Source organism: Phalaenopsis equestris, unplaced genomic scaffold, assembly GCF_001263595.1.
Source record: "Phalaenopsis equestris unplaced genomic scaffold, ASM126359v1 Scaffold000479, whole genome shotgun sequence".
Lineage (NCBI taxonomy): Eukaryota > Viridiplantae > Streptophyta > Magnoliopsida > Asparagales > Orchidaceae > Phalaenopsis > Phalaenopsis equestris.
In genome coordinates this window covers 520,492-537,162 of record NW_018164920.1, presented here as the reverse complement: position 1 = coordinate 537,162, position 16,671 = coordinate 520,492, and the positions used below count along the sequence as shown (strand labels likewise).

General features: G+C 33.3%; 1 protein-coding gene across 1 annotated transcript in view; it reads left to right on the top strand.

The window, feature by feature from the left end:
- The first annotated feature begins 11,813 nt into the window (after nt 1–11,813).
- LOC110028003 (peroxisomal (S)-2-hydroxy-acid oxidase-like) overlaps nt 11,814–16,671 on the top strand; it is a 23,717-nt gene continuing 18,859 nt past the window's right edge. The window contains exons 1-2 of the mRNA XM_020729691.1: nt 11,814–11,910; nt 12,100–12,277. Of these exons, the coding sequence (XP_020585350.1) occupies nt 12,141–12,277 (137 nt within the window). The 5' untranslated portion in view covers nt 11,814–11,910; nt 12,100–12,140. The remainder of the gene's footprint in view (nt 11,911–12,099; nt 12,278–16,671) is intronic.

Genomic DNA, 16,671 nt, shown 5'->3' with positions numbered 1-16,671 from the left:
TTTTTTTCTTGCGCTCATCATATTGGATTTAATGTTCGTAAGGATCATGATACATTTTGGCCTAACTCTGGGAATATTAAGATGAAGAACTATGTATGTGGAAATGCAGGTTTCAAGAAAGAGTTGAAAATCACAGAAACTCTTAAATATAAAAGAGCATAGACAATAAGTCGTTGCCCTGCAATGATTCAATACACAGTTGATGAGGAATGCAATTGTATGTCAAAAAATTCATTGAATCTCATAACCATTCATTAACAAACCCTGGTGATAAAACATGTTGCGTTCCAGCAGAAAGATAAGTGAAGTCAATGCAAGTGTTCTTAAATCGATGACATAGTCAGGGATAAGACTTAAATACGTGTTTAACTTTCTAGCCAAAGAAGTTGGGGGTGCAAGGAACCTGTAATGTACGAAGACAGATACTTTCAATTTCGTTCAAAGAGAGATGAGATATAGAATTGAAAATGGTGATGTCAATGCTTTATTGCAGTTGTTCGCAGAGAGACGTGCTGAGGATAGCATGTTTGAATGAGATTTTAAAACTGATGAGAGTGGTAGGCTAATGAGTTTTTTTTCTTTGGAGCGACAGAACATCCATGCTTGAATATGACTGTTTTGGATAAGTCATTATTTTTTATACGAGCTATAGATTAAATAAATATAACTTATGTTGTGCTCCTATTGTTGGTGTTAACTACAATTGCCAGAATATTCTCTTTGGAGTCAAATTATTGTCAGAGGAGACGGTGGACTCGTTTAAATGACTTTTTAAAACATTTATCTGTATCATGGGTGATAATCATCCAATAACAATCTACACTGATCTAGATCATGCAATGGGTAAAGTCATAGCAGATATTTTGTCAAATACACGACATAAATTATGTCAGTGACACATATACAAGAAATTGTGTACAAAGGTTCAATGTGAGGTGATGAATAAGATAGTCAGTGTTCTTTTTTATAACTGTTTGAGCAAATGCAACTCTGAAAATGACTTTGATGATACATGAGAGGTGATGATTGCACAAGTAATCTACAAAATAATGTGTGGCTAGATGAGATGTACAAGATTAGACATAACTTGTCAACAACTTTTAATAAGGATGTATTTAGAATGGAAATTTTATTGGCCCAGCGAAGTGTGTCAACCAATAACATTTGTCACTGTATCTCAAAGCCCACGAGTTCCATTACATATTGTTTTTTGGGCAGTGAAAATGTCATGAGAACATGAAGACGTAACAAGGACGAGGATTTTAAGTGTGATCAATTTGTGATTACTCCTTTCAAAAAAAATAGCCCAATACTGAGACAAACAACTGCATTTTACTCAAGGAAGTTGTACACAATATTTGATGAAGAGTTTATACACGGATCATGTGGTCTTCAATTACATGCCTCTTTAAACTCTCAAATTGAAATTTTTATTAAGAATTTGGATAATAACATACAAACACTACTTGGGTAGTTAATTTCGATAGTTTGAGTTTGAATATTCAGTACAACTGCAGAAAGTTCGAAATGATGAAACTACTATATGCACACTCTCTACGAGTTCTGAACTTTCCACATATTAATAAGATGCCTAATAAATATCTCATATTGAGATGGTCGGAAAATGCAAAAAGAGATGTATATAACAGTTATGGATACAAGCATCTGCAACAGTCACAAACGTCGAATGATATTAAAGGCGACCTAATATTCCAAATACATATGCAAAAAGTTGCATATCAAATTACCAATAAAGCAAAGGGAAATCTAGAAGCTGAGCATTGCATGAAGGAGTCCATGAATAAATTGTCATTGGATATTAATGATATATTAATTGGTAAAGGCTCTCAGGCAAGGAGATAACGAAAGAAAAATAAAAAACCAATGAATAATGAATCAAATTTAAATGATCCTGCCAAAATGCGCCCTAAATAAATATCTAATGTCAAACTAAAAGGGTTATGGGAGAGAACTAAAAGAGCAAAAGGTATATTTCCGCAACTATAATCCTTTTTCATATGCTTTATCTAACGACAAGTTTTTCACTCATTACCGTTGCATACAAGAAAGCAAAAAGATGTTTCAACCACCGAAGAACCAAAATCATCACAATGTCATCCACCCATATGCTCACTGCCCAATTTTTCAACACAGGTATGTAAAGTTTTTGTTATTGCTAATACTTGAATATGTACTTGTTCTATAATACTAATGAATTTCTGATAGTGAGTTAGATATATATTGTTGATACATAGATATACACTGCAAAATTTCTTTCCTTCACGAACCATGGAACCTTACATCGCCATGATGATTGATTCAATCTATGAAACAACAATGCCTCAACGTTATTTCTTTTAATATTTTATCAGGATGAAGCGGTTATATGCCATTTTGCTTATATATCTAATAGATTTAATGTTCTTTCATGCTAGATATTCCAAAACCAGGTGAATAAGCTTACAGAGATGTCAACATAGCAGTTTTATATCTCTTTTAATGCCACATTTTATAATCCAATACCAGGTGAATAAGGTTATGAAGATGTCAATATCTTTTGTTTCCTTTTATGTGTTGAGAATTTATTTCCTACTTAATATCTATATCTTATCTCTTACTTACTTGTAGGTGGTGCTAACCACATTTGTTATGCTCATTTTTTGATGCAGAGCTTCAGAAGTGTAAAAGATGCTAACAATGTTATGCTCCATATATTATCTCTTCTTTTGGCGTCTTTCAATTCTCCTTTATATCTTGTTACTGGAACTAGATGATTGTACAGTTTAATTGTTCAACATAATGTAATCAGATGGTAGGAATTTGATAAATGAGAATGGTAGAAATTTGCCTATTAATGTGTCTAATATTTAATGTTGTGTAATTCATTTCTCTGATGAAAGTGGTTTTGATAAATGAAGTGATGATTTATGAATGTGATTCTATCTAAATGAGGTACTTCTATTGAGTTTGTGGTGATTGATAAGAGCCTCCTAATCCTTTGGCCAATCATACGCCGCTCCAAAAATTTTGCAGAAATGGCTACCCTTTCCTGCATATAATGTTGCCTCCACATGCATATCTCAGAAGTTCAACAAAAGCGAAACCCCAGTATGTAGAAAATAAAACTCAATGCTGAAAAATAAATGAACTCATCAAATATTTCAAGATGTTGCTACTATAAGATAATTAAACAAATATGATATAATGAATCAAAACCATTAAAAAACAAAAATCACACTACTGTTTTGGCCGCCAGATCACATTTCACAACATAATAATGATTGACGACATATCACATTGATGTTTTGGCTGCCAGATCACATAAAAAATGAAACCTTTTCAAAATATGTTATTTCATGATTGATGATATTTATTTCCACAAATGGAGTTTAATCAGTAAATTATTTTTTTATGGAGTTTTTAAATCCAACAAATTTCAATTATCAACCTCATGATGAAGAATTTTTAATCCAAATAGATTTTAGTATTGTAGTTAACTCATCAATATAAAACTTAAGTTTGCTGATTAAACTTGCCTTTATTTGTTTCCAAAATCAAAAGCAAGAAATTTAGATACATCTTACCACATATAGTTGTGTAGATAAAATTTAACAAAAGAAGTTAAAAAAATGAAAAAAAAATTGCAGCATTGATACCACTCATTCAAATTATTGCCAAAACAAGCAGTTATTAAAGGCCTAGCATTTTAGTCAAAATAACTAGGGCAATAAAATTCCTACATTCAAGCGTGTATACCACTCATTCAAATAATTGTCAAGCATTCATTAAAATCTGAACCAAATTCTTTCCAAACATTCAATAAAAGTAGAACCAAATTTTTTACAACCATTCAATAAAATTGCAAATAAATTCTTTACAGCCAAAGAATACAAGAAGCTGTAAACTGAAGCATACATTCTTTGGAATGCAAATCAAAGCATACATGGAACCCAAAAAACATTCAATAAAACTGCAAACCGAAGAATACATGAAATTGTACTGAGTTTACAACCATCCAATGGACCCCAAAATTTAGTTAAACCAAAACATACATTCTTTACAGCTATTTCAGAATGTCTAAATCAACAACAAACTCTTTAAAAAAACTGTCCAGATTTTAAACCGAAACTTACATGAAACTGTCCAGATTTTAAACCAAAACATACATGAAACTGTCCAGAGTTTAAACCGCAACATACATGAAACTGTACAGAGTTTACAACCCTCCAATGGACCCCAAAATTTAGCTAAACCAAAGCATACATTATTTACAACTATTTCAAAAGGTTTAAATCAGCATCAAGCTCCCCAAAAAACTCTCCAAATTTTAAACTGAAGCATACATGAAACTGTTCATAGTTTAAACCGAAGCATACATGAAACAAGTTTAAATAACTTTTTTTTATGGCTTATGCATTTATCTCTTTTTATGACTCCTGCATAAAATAAATCAAGTTTAAATAAGACAGCTTAAACTGAAGCATACATGAAATAAGAATGGTTACAAAATAATGAATGAATAAATGTCAACCTAACAATTGCAATATAATTACGAGATTTAAATGAGTGGAGGGACATTCTGTGGCCTCCTCAATATCTAGAGAAACATTCCAAGGGCTTCTCAATAAAAAACTTATATGACATTTCAAGAGAGATATTAGATGACTAAAAAGTTAAAGATAAAAAAGTTTATTAACATAAACCTGCACTCATTCCAAAAGAACTATGTTTGCGACAATGCAAATTTATAAATCTCGTATCATTTTTCTACTCTAAATAATGGCATAGATTCTTGTCATTACAAATAGTCTTTCCAATCAACTCTATTCTTCTGTACTAGTGTTTCCATATATTTACAGATGAAGACACCATAGTCAAAACTATTGCTCTTCACTGGAATGCCTTTGTGCATTACAACTTGTCATTTACTCAAATCAGTCTGGGACACTTCCTTGACATCCCTAAAAAAATGTTTAATCTACACATTTAAATGTAGAAATGAATGAACAATAGCATAGGACAAGGCATAAAATAATAAACATTGCCTACTTACAATGGCGTCAGTGATCTGCAAATGCATTTTGTTGGGTAAGGAAACACATAATTTCCATTTGTGTTCCTTCATTGCTCTAATTAGCAGTGTCCAATGTTGATTATTGATTATTGGTAGCAGAAGTAACTTCATATTCTTAGTAGTATCTTTCGTAATGTGTTGAACAAACCCTTTAACATTGCCTACTTTGTACAGCTGCATAAAAAGAAACATATAACATAAGAACAAATGGTAATGTTAGATTTATTTAGGTTCACTCTATGACAGGTGAATTTCAAAATTTAACAGTGGCATGGAGACACATATAAGTACGATCTATATAGTTACAGTGTCATGCATCTCTTATTCTCCATCAACATAGCAAAACAATCGACTTGTCCATTTTCTAACCACTCGTTTATGAGTAATTCATCAAGATAACGTTGAAATAACAACACATGTCTCATATTAATTGCTAAGTCATTTCTGCATTTCAAATATATAATTTAGATCACAAATAAATACAAAATTAAAACAAAAAACCAATAAAAAAACATGGTTCACTAACAAGTTAGTGAATTTGTTACAAATGATATTGATTGCTTCTCACAAATAAATACAAAATTAAAACAAAAAACCAATAAAAAAACATGGTTCACTAACAAGTTAGTGAATTTGTTATAACTGATATCAATTGTTTCTCTCATATAATCTGAAATTTGTTGCTGACAGAAAAATCGACCACCAGTGCTGTTGTACAGACCTATAAGATAATCCAACAAACATTATATGGTGGGAATATTAAAGTTCGAGGTGTGAAGACTTCAAGAAAACATTCTATATTTTATCAGGGTAGTCTTCATCAACATATTGTCTGTCCACTTGGTTCTGATCTTCCTCTTTCTCCAAATTGTGTTTGATGAACTTCTTCAACTTCCATATTATGTACAGTTGGTGAATTAGAACTAATGTTGTCATTTATAGTTTGTTGATCAACTTGATTTGCTTCCTCTTTATTTACAGCTTCAACTTGTTAAATATTGGATGTTGTTAATTGAATTTGTAAAAAATAATTTTATTGGATGATGCTTGGGTGTAGGCTTCAACCTCTTCAGCCCTCCTGTGTTGGTTTTTTCCACATTTTTTGTTCAAAAATCATAAATGAGGAACTGAGAAGCCTTTTTCTTCTACCTTATCTCATCTTAATCCTTTGAATTAAGCTTTCTAATTGAGACTCTTTGACCTATTTCCTTGGAAATTCCCCACCTGATTGTTTTATTGCTTTATGTAATTCTTTTACTTCACATTTTAACGTTGTCATTGTGTTTTTTAAAATTTTCAAACGAGTATGAATTAAGCCTTGAAAGTCTAAGAACAATTTAAGATGATCTTTAAGTAATTCGTGTATTTTTTCAAACCCAATATGAGGGCTAGTATGTGGATATGTATCACCATGTGTTGGTTGAGAATCAATATGATAAGTAACTATAGCAGCAGCTTCAACGAACGTGGACGAATGTGATAGAGATTGAGTCTCCCGTTGTCGGAGATGCTTCACAGGACTTGATGGTTCTTCAAATGGAGGGTCAAGTAAACTATGTTCAGTGTCTTTTATTTCAAAGAAATAATCACAAACCTGCAAGACATTACATGCAATCAAAGTCAATCAAAATATCACGTGAGCATAATAACACTTTCTAGAGATTAAGAAACTAAATAACTCTCCTCGGTGGCTCTGAGCCTCTCAAAGGCTAGTTGAATTTTACAGTATTTCACCTCACATTTTACCACTTTAGCATTCGTGGTCTAACCTCAGGCAGGAATAGGGGGACCAAGGACGTGTGCACATAAAACTAGAGCTGCGTGAAACATGATAAAATAATTTATTGTTATGTAAAAAATTATGAAAGAAAATTTTAAGAGTTATGTGTAGTACACAAACCTTTAGAAGAAAGAAAAAACCAGTAATGTATCAAAGTGAATGATCCTTCCTTATTTTCATTGTACTGACATTCAGTTGCTCGATAAAAAATTCACATACTGCAACTGACCAATTATACGCAATAAAAGTTTTTACATCCTCGCAAATAGAAGAAAACTCTTTCAACACTCTAAAATTGATTAAAGGAAAAAGTAAATTTGACATTAATTTGATTAATAATTGCAAAATGTTATGAGAGGACTCCTTCGATGAAAAGTTGAGTAGTGCGGTATTTATTTATCTCGCATTCATACTACCAAGCAGAACATTATTACAACATGCAGGTAACTCTCTATTGGGCATACCCATCAGGAGTGCAACTTCATGTTAATCAAATTTAAACTTTTTTTCTCCCAATTTGAATGTCATTCGATCAATATCCCAATAGTTTATTATGTGCATTGTCAGCATATGATCTTGAGGGTACGGAGGGAGTTCAAAAAACTGAGCCAAACTCATAGCTTTCAATTTATTCCATGTGTCCTCGTCGACTGATGATTGAACCTTATCGAGAATTTCTCGTACTGCAGGTGGACGATATATGCAATTCATTAATTTTGCGCTAAAAAACCTACAAGAATGCAATAAAATAGTTTAATATCAAATAAAAATCTGAATGACTACAAAAATGGTGAATTTAAAAAAAAATTCAACAATAACTTTTCAATAAAATAAATTTAACTGCAACATTTAGGAAAACATGATGATCTTTGTTGACAAATATGGTGAATTCAACACTTCTATTTTGAGAAACAACGAGCCTTCATTTAAAAATAATTTAACACGACAAATTGAGTGAATTAAATAGTTTTATTTTGACAATTTGCATTACAACAGATAAACTATCTAAAATGACTTCCAAAACACAAATTTTTCTTATTGATAAAGAGTTTATAATGTATTAAAAGTGTCATGTAATGTGTTCACAAAATTCTTTATGACCACATGATAACAACATTAACCAAGCTTTATGGATTGGAAAATATAATCTAAATAATACCTAGAAATGGTTTGGGGCTGTTTAATAGATTCACTGTCCTCCTTTTTGTAGTACTCCTTAATGCCGACCTTCACCAATTGCTTTGCCTCCTCGTATTCCAACTTATTAGCTTCTCCCAAATTAGCAACCTTAGCCTCTTCCAACCCGGTTTTCTTAGTCTCCTCCTTATCTTCCATTTTAATCTTCCTTAATAGAAGCAATTTGAAACCTTGATGTCGTAACCTTGAAAAGGAAGACGAGGAAGCAAACCTTAGCGACACGTGAATCCCTATTTTTCGAAAATGATTTCTTAATGTATTGGGTTTTAATTTTTACCACGGGTTAATGAGTTATAATACACTATTGCGGAGGATATACAAATGTTACAAGTACGTAATTAAGGGTTACATGAGGGTTACACGAGCGGCTTCGCAGTGACGGGCTTAATAGTCCTTTACATCATAGTTACAATCGAGTCACACGAAGGGTACACTCTCGGTTCAACGGCGACGAGATTATAGGGAAGTTACACTCAGGTTATACGCGCGGTACCGCTGCCAGAGTGGAGAAGGTTGCACACGGGTTACAACAGGGTTACAAGCGCATTATTGGAGGCTGACCGCAGAAGGCATTCCATGGATACAGAGGGGCTACAATTAACTTAACATCTTGGGCCAGGTCGACGAGTCACGCGCAATGAAACATCTATTTATTTTATAAGTTACAAGTCGTGGGCTCAGAGGGCCCGTTTGGGACAGCTTATAAGTATTGCGGCGTTTTGAAAACACCGCCTCACAGTTTGGTACCCACTTATGGAGAGATTATTGAAAAATGCGTTTTCTAAATTGCAAAAGACGCGGACCGTAGGGGTCAAACCCCGCGCGGTCCGCGTTTTCGGATTCCAATTTACGCATATTGCCCTCGATCCCGCTCCCGTGACCTTGCTTTTTCCTTCGCCTCTCCCGTGACCCTAGATTCTCCTCTCGCTCTCGGGATCATTTGTGATTCATTTTCCCAAACAACTTTAAGGCAGTTTCAGAACCGACACAGCAACCTTTTGCATTCACGTGGAATTTTCACCATTAAGCAAAAGTACTATCACCATGCGTATGTTTCAAAAACATGGAAAGTCTCTCAAAAGTTCTTGAGCTTCATAGTTACGTCCTAATATGCCAAAATGATTTGAATCCTTAAATTAACTATATATATGATATATAAGGAGGTACTGGATAATCATGCAATTTTATATAACCAGCTTTCAGATGTTGTTCCATTGCTAGGCCCCAACTCCTATCAATAATATGTCTCAGCCATAATCAGAGTGCAATTTGCACACATTTTGCACAAAGTCAAGATTTACATACATAACACTCAAAGATTTACATACATGTCGAGATTTACATACATATCCTTATGTCTAATGTTAGCAGATCTTACATTTATAACAACCAAACATTTACATACATATCACTCAAAGATTTAGAAATCTTACTTTTATAACAACCAAAGATTTACATACATACCACTCAAAGATTTACATACATGTCACTCAAAGATATACATATGTTACATTCAAAGAATTGCATAATAATTGGTGATGAAGCTTCTTAATAGTATGGAATTGTCTGTAGCAAACAGTGTCAGATGTAGTTTGTATCATGGGCACCAGTATGACTTGCTTTAGTTGTTCCAAGCTTCGATGTGATCTCATGGGCACCAATACTGCTTACTTTAGATGCTCCATGATTTCAGCTACAAAGATAGATTTTCTCGAGTGTGAATTGTAGCAAACTCTGTCAGAACATACATAATTAAATGCAGATGTCAGTAGTCATCAAAATTAATATGGAATTTAATACTCCAAGTCATATATGTTTTAGTTTTCAATGAAAAAGATAAAAACATAATACACCGTTAAGTTTATACTGTCTAAAGTTATATGGACTTAAAAATAAAGCCACAAGGATTCGATGAACATAGCACTAGCGTCTGATTAATATAAAGTTTATACGTTAATAAAAAATTGACTTGTACTCGATTCATTGAGAAATCAATAAAAAATTTTATTTACTAAATTTTTCTTGAGTTTTTGAAATAACCTCACCTTAAAAGAACTAGCATTATGGTAACAACTTGTAGCACTATATACTCTCAAAACTCCACTAAAACTTTATCAAGATTCCAAAAATAACTCTAAATCATTTATCTAATTTAAATTTTAATTAGATTCCAACAATCATTTATGTAATACAAATTTTAATTCACTAACTTTTTTCTTGAATTTTTTTTTATTCTCTCTAGTTTTTAATTGATCAACATTTTTTATATTAATCGTAGGATAATGAGCTCGAGATATTCAGGGAAGTCAGGGCAAATGATGTGCCGATGTGGGCTACCGTCATTGCTTTTTACATCATGACAGACACATAGTTACAGGCGACAATTCTACAGGTGCCCGCGGTGGGGACAAGGACCGGACGACTGCAAATTCTTCAGGTGGGCCGACAGTGGAACTATTTGTACGTGCTCTCAATTGGACACAACTGCTAGGAGTACAATAGTACGACAACGGGAGAACACCACAGGTGATTCGAGTTCTCACGTTTCTTCGATATCGCTGTCGGACATGTTTGCTCAAGGTTCTGGAGTGTTAGATGCAGGTGACATTTGTACGTGCTCTCAATTGGACACAACTGCTAGGAGTACAATAGTACGACAACGGGAGAACACCACAGGTGATTCGAGTTCTCACGTTTCTTCGATATCACTGTCGGACAGGTTTACTCAAGGTTCTGGAGTGTTAGATGCAGGTGGCATTGTCCGTGATATGCTGCTACATTATAAAGTTAACATTATCATATTTTTACTTATCATTTTAACATGTTATTTTTTCCTTTTTATGGGCTCTTATTATACTTTGTAGTAGTATGTGCAAGTGCGTTTGACTTTTGTATGTGTAACATATTCGTTTGATGTGATCAGATATGTTTTAGTTATATAAATATAAATGATCTTTTTAGTATTTTCTTCTCTGAACAGTGATATTTAATTTTGTTGAGAAAAAAAACAAATTCTGCTGCATAGATTATTCATTTAATTAAAAAAAATTTCCAAAAAAACTATTTACAAAACGCACTAACCAAACAGTGTTTATTCAGAACAGGAGAACAGAGACAAAATGATCAATTTTTTCAGAATCAACTGTTTTCCATAAGCGGTTTTCCATAAGCGCCAACCAAACAGTCAGACAGCTTATCCGGATCAGCTGATAATCAGCAGATTATCAGGATAAGCTGCTTATCAGCAGAAGCTGGATAAGCTGCAGCTGTCCAAACAGGCCCAGAGTCTCCAGAGTCCTCCTAAGCAAATTTTTTCCAAAAAACGCCCCCGCACCCTCATTTTGAAAATTTTGGCCTTTGTCTTGTCATCTATCTTCGGTTCTCGCCCCACTACCAATTCGTCTCAGAGTCGAGGAGAATATTTCTTCCATGTTATTCAAGTGTTATTGTGATGATATTGATGTGTTATTGTGTTATTATAACACCAAAAATATTCTTAGAACACAATAATATATGAATAATACACAATAACACATGAATAACACGAAGAAAATATTCTCCGTGTTACTATGTCGTTCCCCGTTTTTTTTTTTCTGTGTGGCGCAGGGGCGTTATTTTATTGGCTATGCCCTCCCCGTGTTATTCATGTGTTATTGCATGTTATTTCTGTAAAATAATGCCCCTGCGCGACAGAGAAAAACCCTAAACCCTAAAATAAGCATTATTCATTGGGTGATGTAATATTTCTTCCAGAGTCGCAGGTTCTATCAATGGCCTTATTAAAGTCCTCGTCTTCTTGTTTCACCCCTCCTGGCACAAGCCGTGGTTCTGCTTCTGTCCCTCTCTTTCTCTCGGCTAGGTTTGCTTCTCTCAACTAGCTGTTTTTTTTTATTCCTACATTTTTAACCTTGGTGGTTGGGCATCATCCGCGGTCATCTGTGGGTTTCCTATATGATTATGATTTTGTATCATGCATCGAAATATCGAGCTTACCTGCTTCGAAATATTAGGTTTTCTTTTAGTATACTGATCTATTTTGTGATTGCAGATTGCTTTTGGTTGTGTGGAAGCTTAGATCAAGCTGCGATCATGGAGATCACTAACGTTTCGGAGTATGAGACCGTTGCCAAGGAGAAGTTGCCGAAGATGGTTTTTGACTACTATGCTAATGGTGCGGATGATCAATGGACTCTCAAAGAGAATAGGGAAGCATTTTCCAGAATACTGTGAGCTTCTATTTGCATGACTTTTCTACCTTAGTTTTAGGCTGACAAAAAGAATCTAAACTCAGAATTGGTCAAAATCTGACTTGCTTTTTTGGAATAAATTCAGGGTTCACTTTTTAAAATCGAGATTCATGTGGCTTGATTGATGTGTTTGAATTGACTTGCTTGAATTTAATTTGGAGTCAACTTAGATTAAATCATTTCGATTCTAGCCGGCTAGAATAGGATTATTTTGATTTCTAATCTAGTAAGAGTAGAGTTGGGCTACAATTTCAAGTATAGCCCAATTAGCTTGAACCGGAATATCAACTTAATCTCTTTATGGTGGTTGAGAAAATGACGTTGGTTCTAGTTTACTCATGTTGCAACTCATGAGTTTTTGCTAGTCTATAGCTTTTGTATTGTCACATTGTCACACTTTGAGTACGGAAGGCGACACATCCAGATAACACAATACATGCTGAAATAATTTGAACCTATTTTGTATTCTTAAAGGTATATTATATTTAAATAATAACAATAAACAAAAAAACATAAATTTATTCCATAATTAATAGTCTACTTATACAGTTGAAAAAAAAATGACTGAAACAAAACTGTAATGACATGAAAAACAACCACACAAGTCCGAAACGAAAATACGATAATTATAACAAATATTAAAAAATATAAAATCTAAAATATAAGGTTTTGCTTAGGTGGAGACCACCGTGCTAATGACTTAATAAAATATGTTATGCAAAAATATAATCGAGTGAATTTAACATCCAAACTCGATAAATGACAACTATTTATTAAAACATAAACGAAAAAAATAGGGCATTCACTGTGAACAATAAATATGAATAACTACTATTTGCATTTATATTATATAAGACAACAAGAGCGTTGCAAACATCAAATATGCTTAATTATCATAAGAAAATATATAATGATTTTAAATTAAGTTTTTTATTATTCAATTTTCTTTCATATTTATATGACCAATTTTAACCGACATTTTGAAACTGGGAAGGTCAATACCAATCCAAGGAAACCCGTAGATTTCTTGTAGACATTCTATGGGCTCATCGACCCGACTAGCCAATATCCAAAGAAGTTTCACTGACCTACGTAACATAACACACAAATATAACAAAATTTTCACAAGTATAAGATGTAAGAAATATGCTGTTTTTTATAAGTTTGTGATATAAATTTACATGTAATTTTATGAAGATAAAGTGCATGAAAAGAAAATATTATAATTGTAAGATTTGTTCATGTATTTGAGAGTTTTGTCGCAATAAAATAAGACGATGATAATTTCAACACAAGCAATAATTAAAGCCTATAATACGTGCAAAATAATAATTATAATTGAAGTAGCATGAACATGACTGACGATATTATAAAACAAATATGAATCTAGTACAAACAACAATGATAATGCCCTTAAATAGCAAGGAAATGTTTATCCCTTAATAAAAATAGTTACTTATCTCGAGGTGACATTCAAACTTAAGATATTTTAGTGGTTCAACCAATGCTTACTAGCGATTCCTACAAAAATCAAATTCGATAAGTATTAACAATCACACTATTATTAAAACAAATTATTTCTTCAGTTATTTGCAACTTAACTAGCATTTATTAATATTAATAATAATAATACAAGAAGCAATATGGATTGATTTGAAGTCAACTTACTGTGATACATGAAAATAGCCAAATGATTATAACAATAAATCTATTTGATTTAATATTCACTGACAATATTATTTAAAGAATGAGCAGAAGCAATAAAGAGTGAAGTGCGTACTCTCAGCTTGACTATGGTTAACGAAGGAGAATTAATAATAAACTCAGCTCTAAAGCTGCTGTCTTTGGGCAAGCAGGACAAAATGGGGTGAAAGATTGGGATTTCAGTGGTTTCTACACGTTACGATCCCATTGCGCGTCCTATACGCTACGATTCCATCGTCGCTTTCTCGACTAGCTCTAATCATTACCTTATCACAAGGGTTCGATCATTAAGTCGATGGTTTTTGGAGAAACCGTGAGAAAGGGACGGGGACTGACAAGGGTTTTGACAGAGGGTGCAGGAGGAGGCAAGCGAGGTGAGGCGAGGTTGTGATGCCCTAACCTGCTCTTAAATAAAATAATGAGGTAGTAACTTGAGGTGGCAACAGAAACCAAGAAATCAAGTGCAGAAAGGGAAAGAATTGCGTGGAGGTTTAGGAAGATCAATTCAGAAAGCCAACATAGAGCAAAGGAAGAAAATGAAAGAATTGCAAATTGGGAAGTTGATAAGGCAGCAAGCAAAGATTGAAAGAAAATCAACGCTTACATACTATCATCCAAATTTATATCTTAGTTCTAGAACTGCTGTAAGTACTTCATGACCATCTTATCTTCAATCTCCCAAGTTGCATCTCTTTTTGATTGGTCCTTTCAAATCACTCAGACAAAGGAATAGATCAGTGGCAAACCTGTCGAACTTAACGTACCTATATGCGATCTGGTACTTCTTTATAACTCAAGTCTTCCCGAATCACCAATGACTCATATTAGATAGTATGAGTAATTATTCACATAACATCGAAGTAGAGAGATATGAAAGACATTGTGTGCTCCAACAAGTTTTGGAGAAAGTGTCAAACAATATGAAATTTTACTGACTTTCCCGAGCACCTTGAAAGGACCAATGAAACAAGGCTGAAGTTTTATAGTATGACCAAATCGTGTAACTCCACAAATAGGTGAAACTTTCAGAAACATGCGATTTCTAATTTTGAATTCAATCTTTTCGTCTTTTGGGTCGAAGTACTTATGATGATCCTTGATCACACTTAGTCGATCTCGAATCTAGCAAACTTTTGCTATAGCTTAATTCACTAGTTGTGGTTCAAATAGTTGTCTCTCACCGAGTACGAACCACTGTCGGCCGTTTTTTTTTTAATTTTGGTGATTTGAAAAAGTGAATGATTTTGTGATTTTGAAAATAATTTAAATATAAATATAACCTTTTTTGATTTTTTAAATGTAACATTTTAATTTTAAAATAGGTGAGATCAAGCGGGTCTCACATTTAAATAGTTTAGATGATTGAATATAATACTACAGGTAACACACTTATCCCGACGAATAAATATATCACTTGTAATAGGGATTCAATCACCTAGACTAAAAAATTTGTGACATTCATATTGGTCTGCGAAATATTTTATAAAAAGGCCAACAAGTTCCCCAATTTGTGACATCCGTTTTGATCTGCGAAATATTTTATAAAAAGGCCAACAAGTTCCCCTATCTAACATAAAAATTAGATAGGGTTTATTTTATCTGGGTTCCTGGTTCCCTATAAAGGCAAGCCCCTATAGTTAATTATATCTTAAATGATCGAAATCACTTAAGAAAACTCTCGATTAAGATCAGATAGTTTTGCCTTCAAGATTTCAAAGTTTAAGTTTTCATGATTGGACATGGGGAAAACCAAATGGGAATAGCTCAAAATAGGAACAATTATTTAAGGAATCCAAAGGGAAGAAAAGTAGAGGATATCACAGTTCTGGGGAAAACCCCGGTGAACTCCCAACTATTCTGTTGTTTGGCTTTATGTCTTTGAAGTGATGATTATTTGATATTTCAATCCTGCAAATTATTTAAGATTTATGACTTATGTTTGCACAACGTCAGACTGTGCAAATAGCCTAAAAGACAGGAGGATTTACACCGTACCGTACGGTAACCTCGGAATCCTAAAGCGTTAGGACTTATAATTGTACAACAAAGTTGTACAAAAAGCCTAAAGAGTGATCCTATATATTGTTATTGAAACTAAAGATAATAATAGGTGATGTGAATGTGTTCATGTGATGTGAAGATGTTTCGTTGCTACAGATCCACCTGGAAATTGATCCTCGCCGCGCTGCCCACGATGTTCGCTCCGAACTCCTCGTAGTAGCACCTCCTGGTTTAGTTTTGGTTTTGAACATGCTTATAACCACTAGGTTATTCTAAACTAAGGCATAACATATCAAAATAACTAAGCATGCAGTATGAAAGAACAATAACAATGTACTGTACAGTAAAAAAAAAAGACAATATAATATACTGAAAAAAGAACATGACGTGCTGTAAAGAGTAGTGTTAGGAAGAGCAGAATAACATGATTGGGAAGCAGTATAACAGACTATAAAAATAATATAACATGCTTTAAAATAAAATGCTATAATATAAATTAAACCTGTACACCTGAGAGATTCATTGCTCCTTTAAATTTAGTTATTATGCGCTGTGTAAAAGACTTAACAAAAACAGGTAAATCATAGGAGAAAGACAAACAAATAAAATAAAATATAACATCATATATAAAGGACCAATAATAGGAAATTTATATGTGATATTGGAAT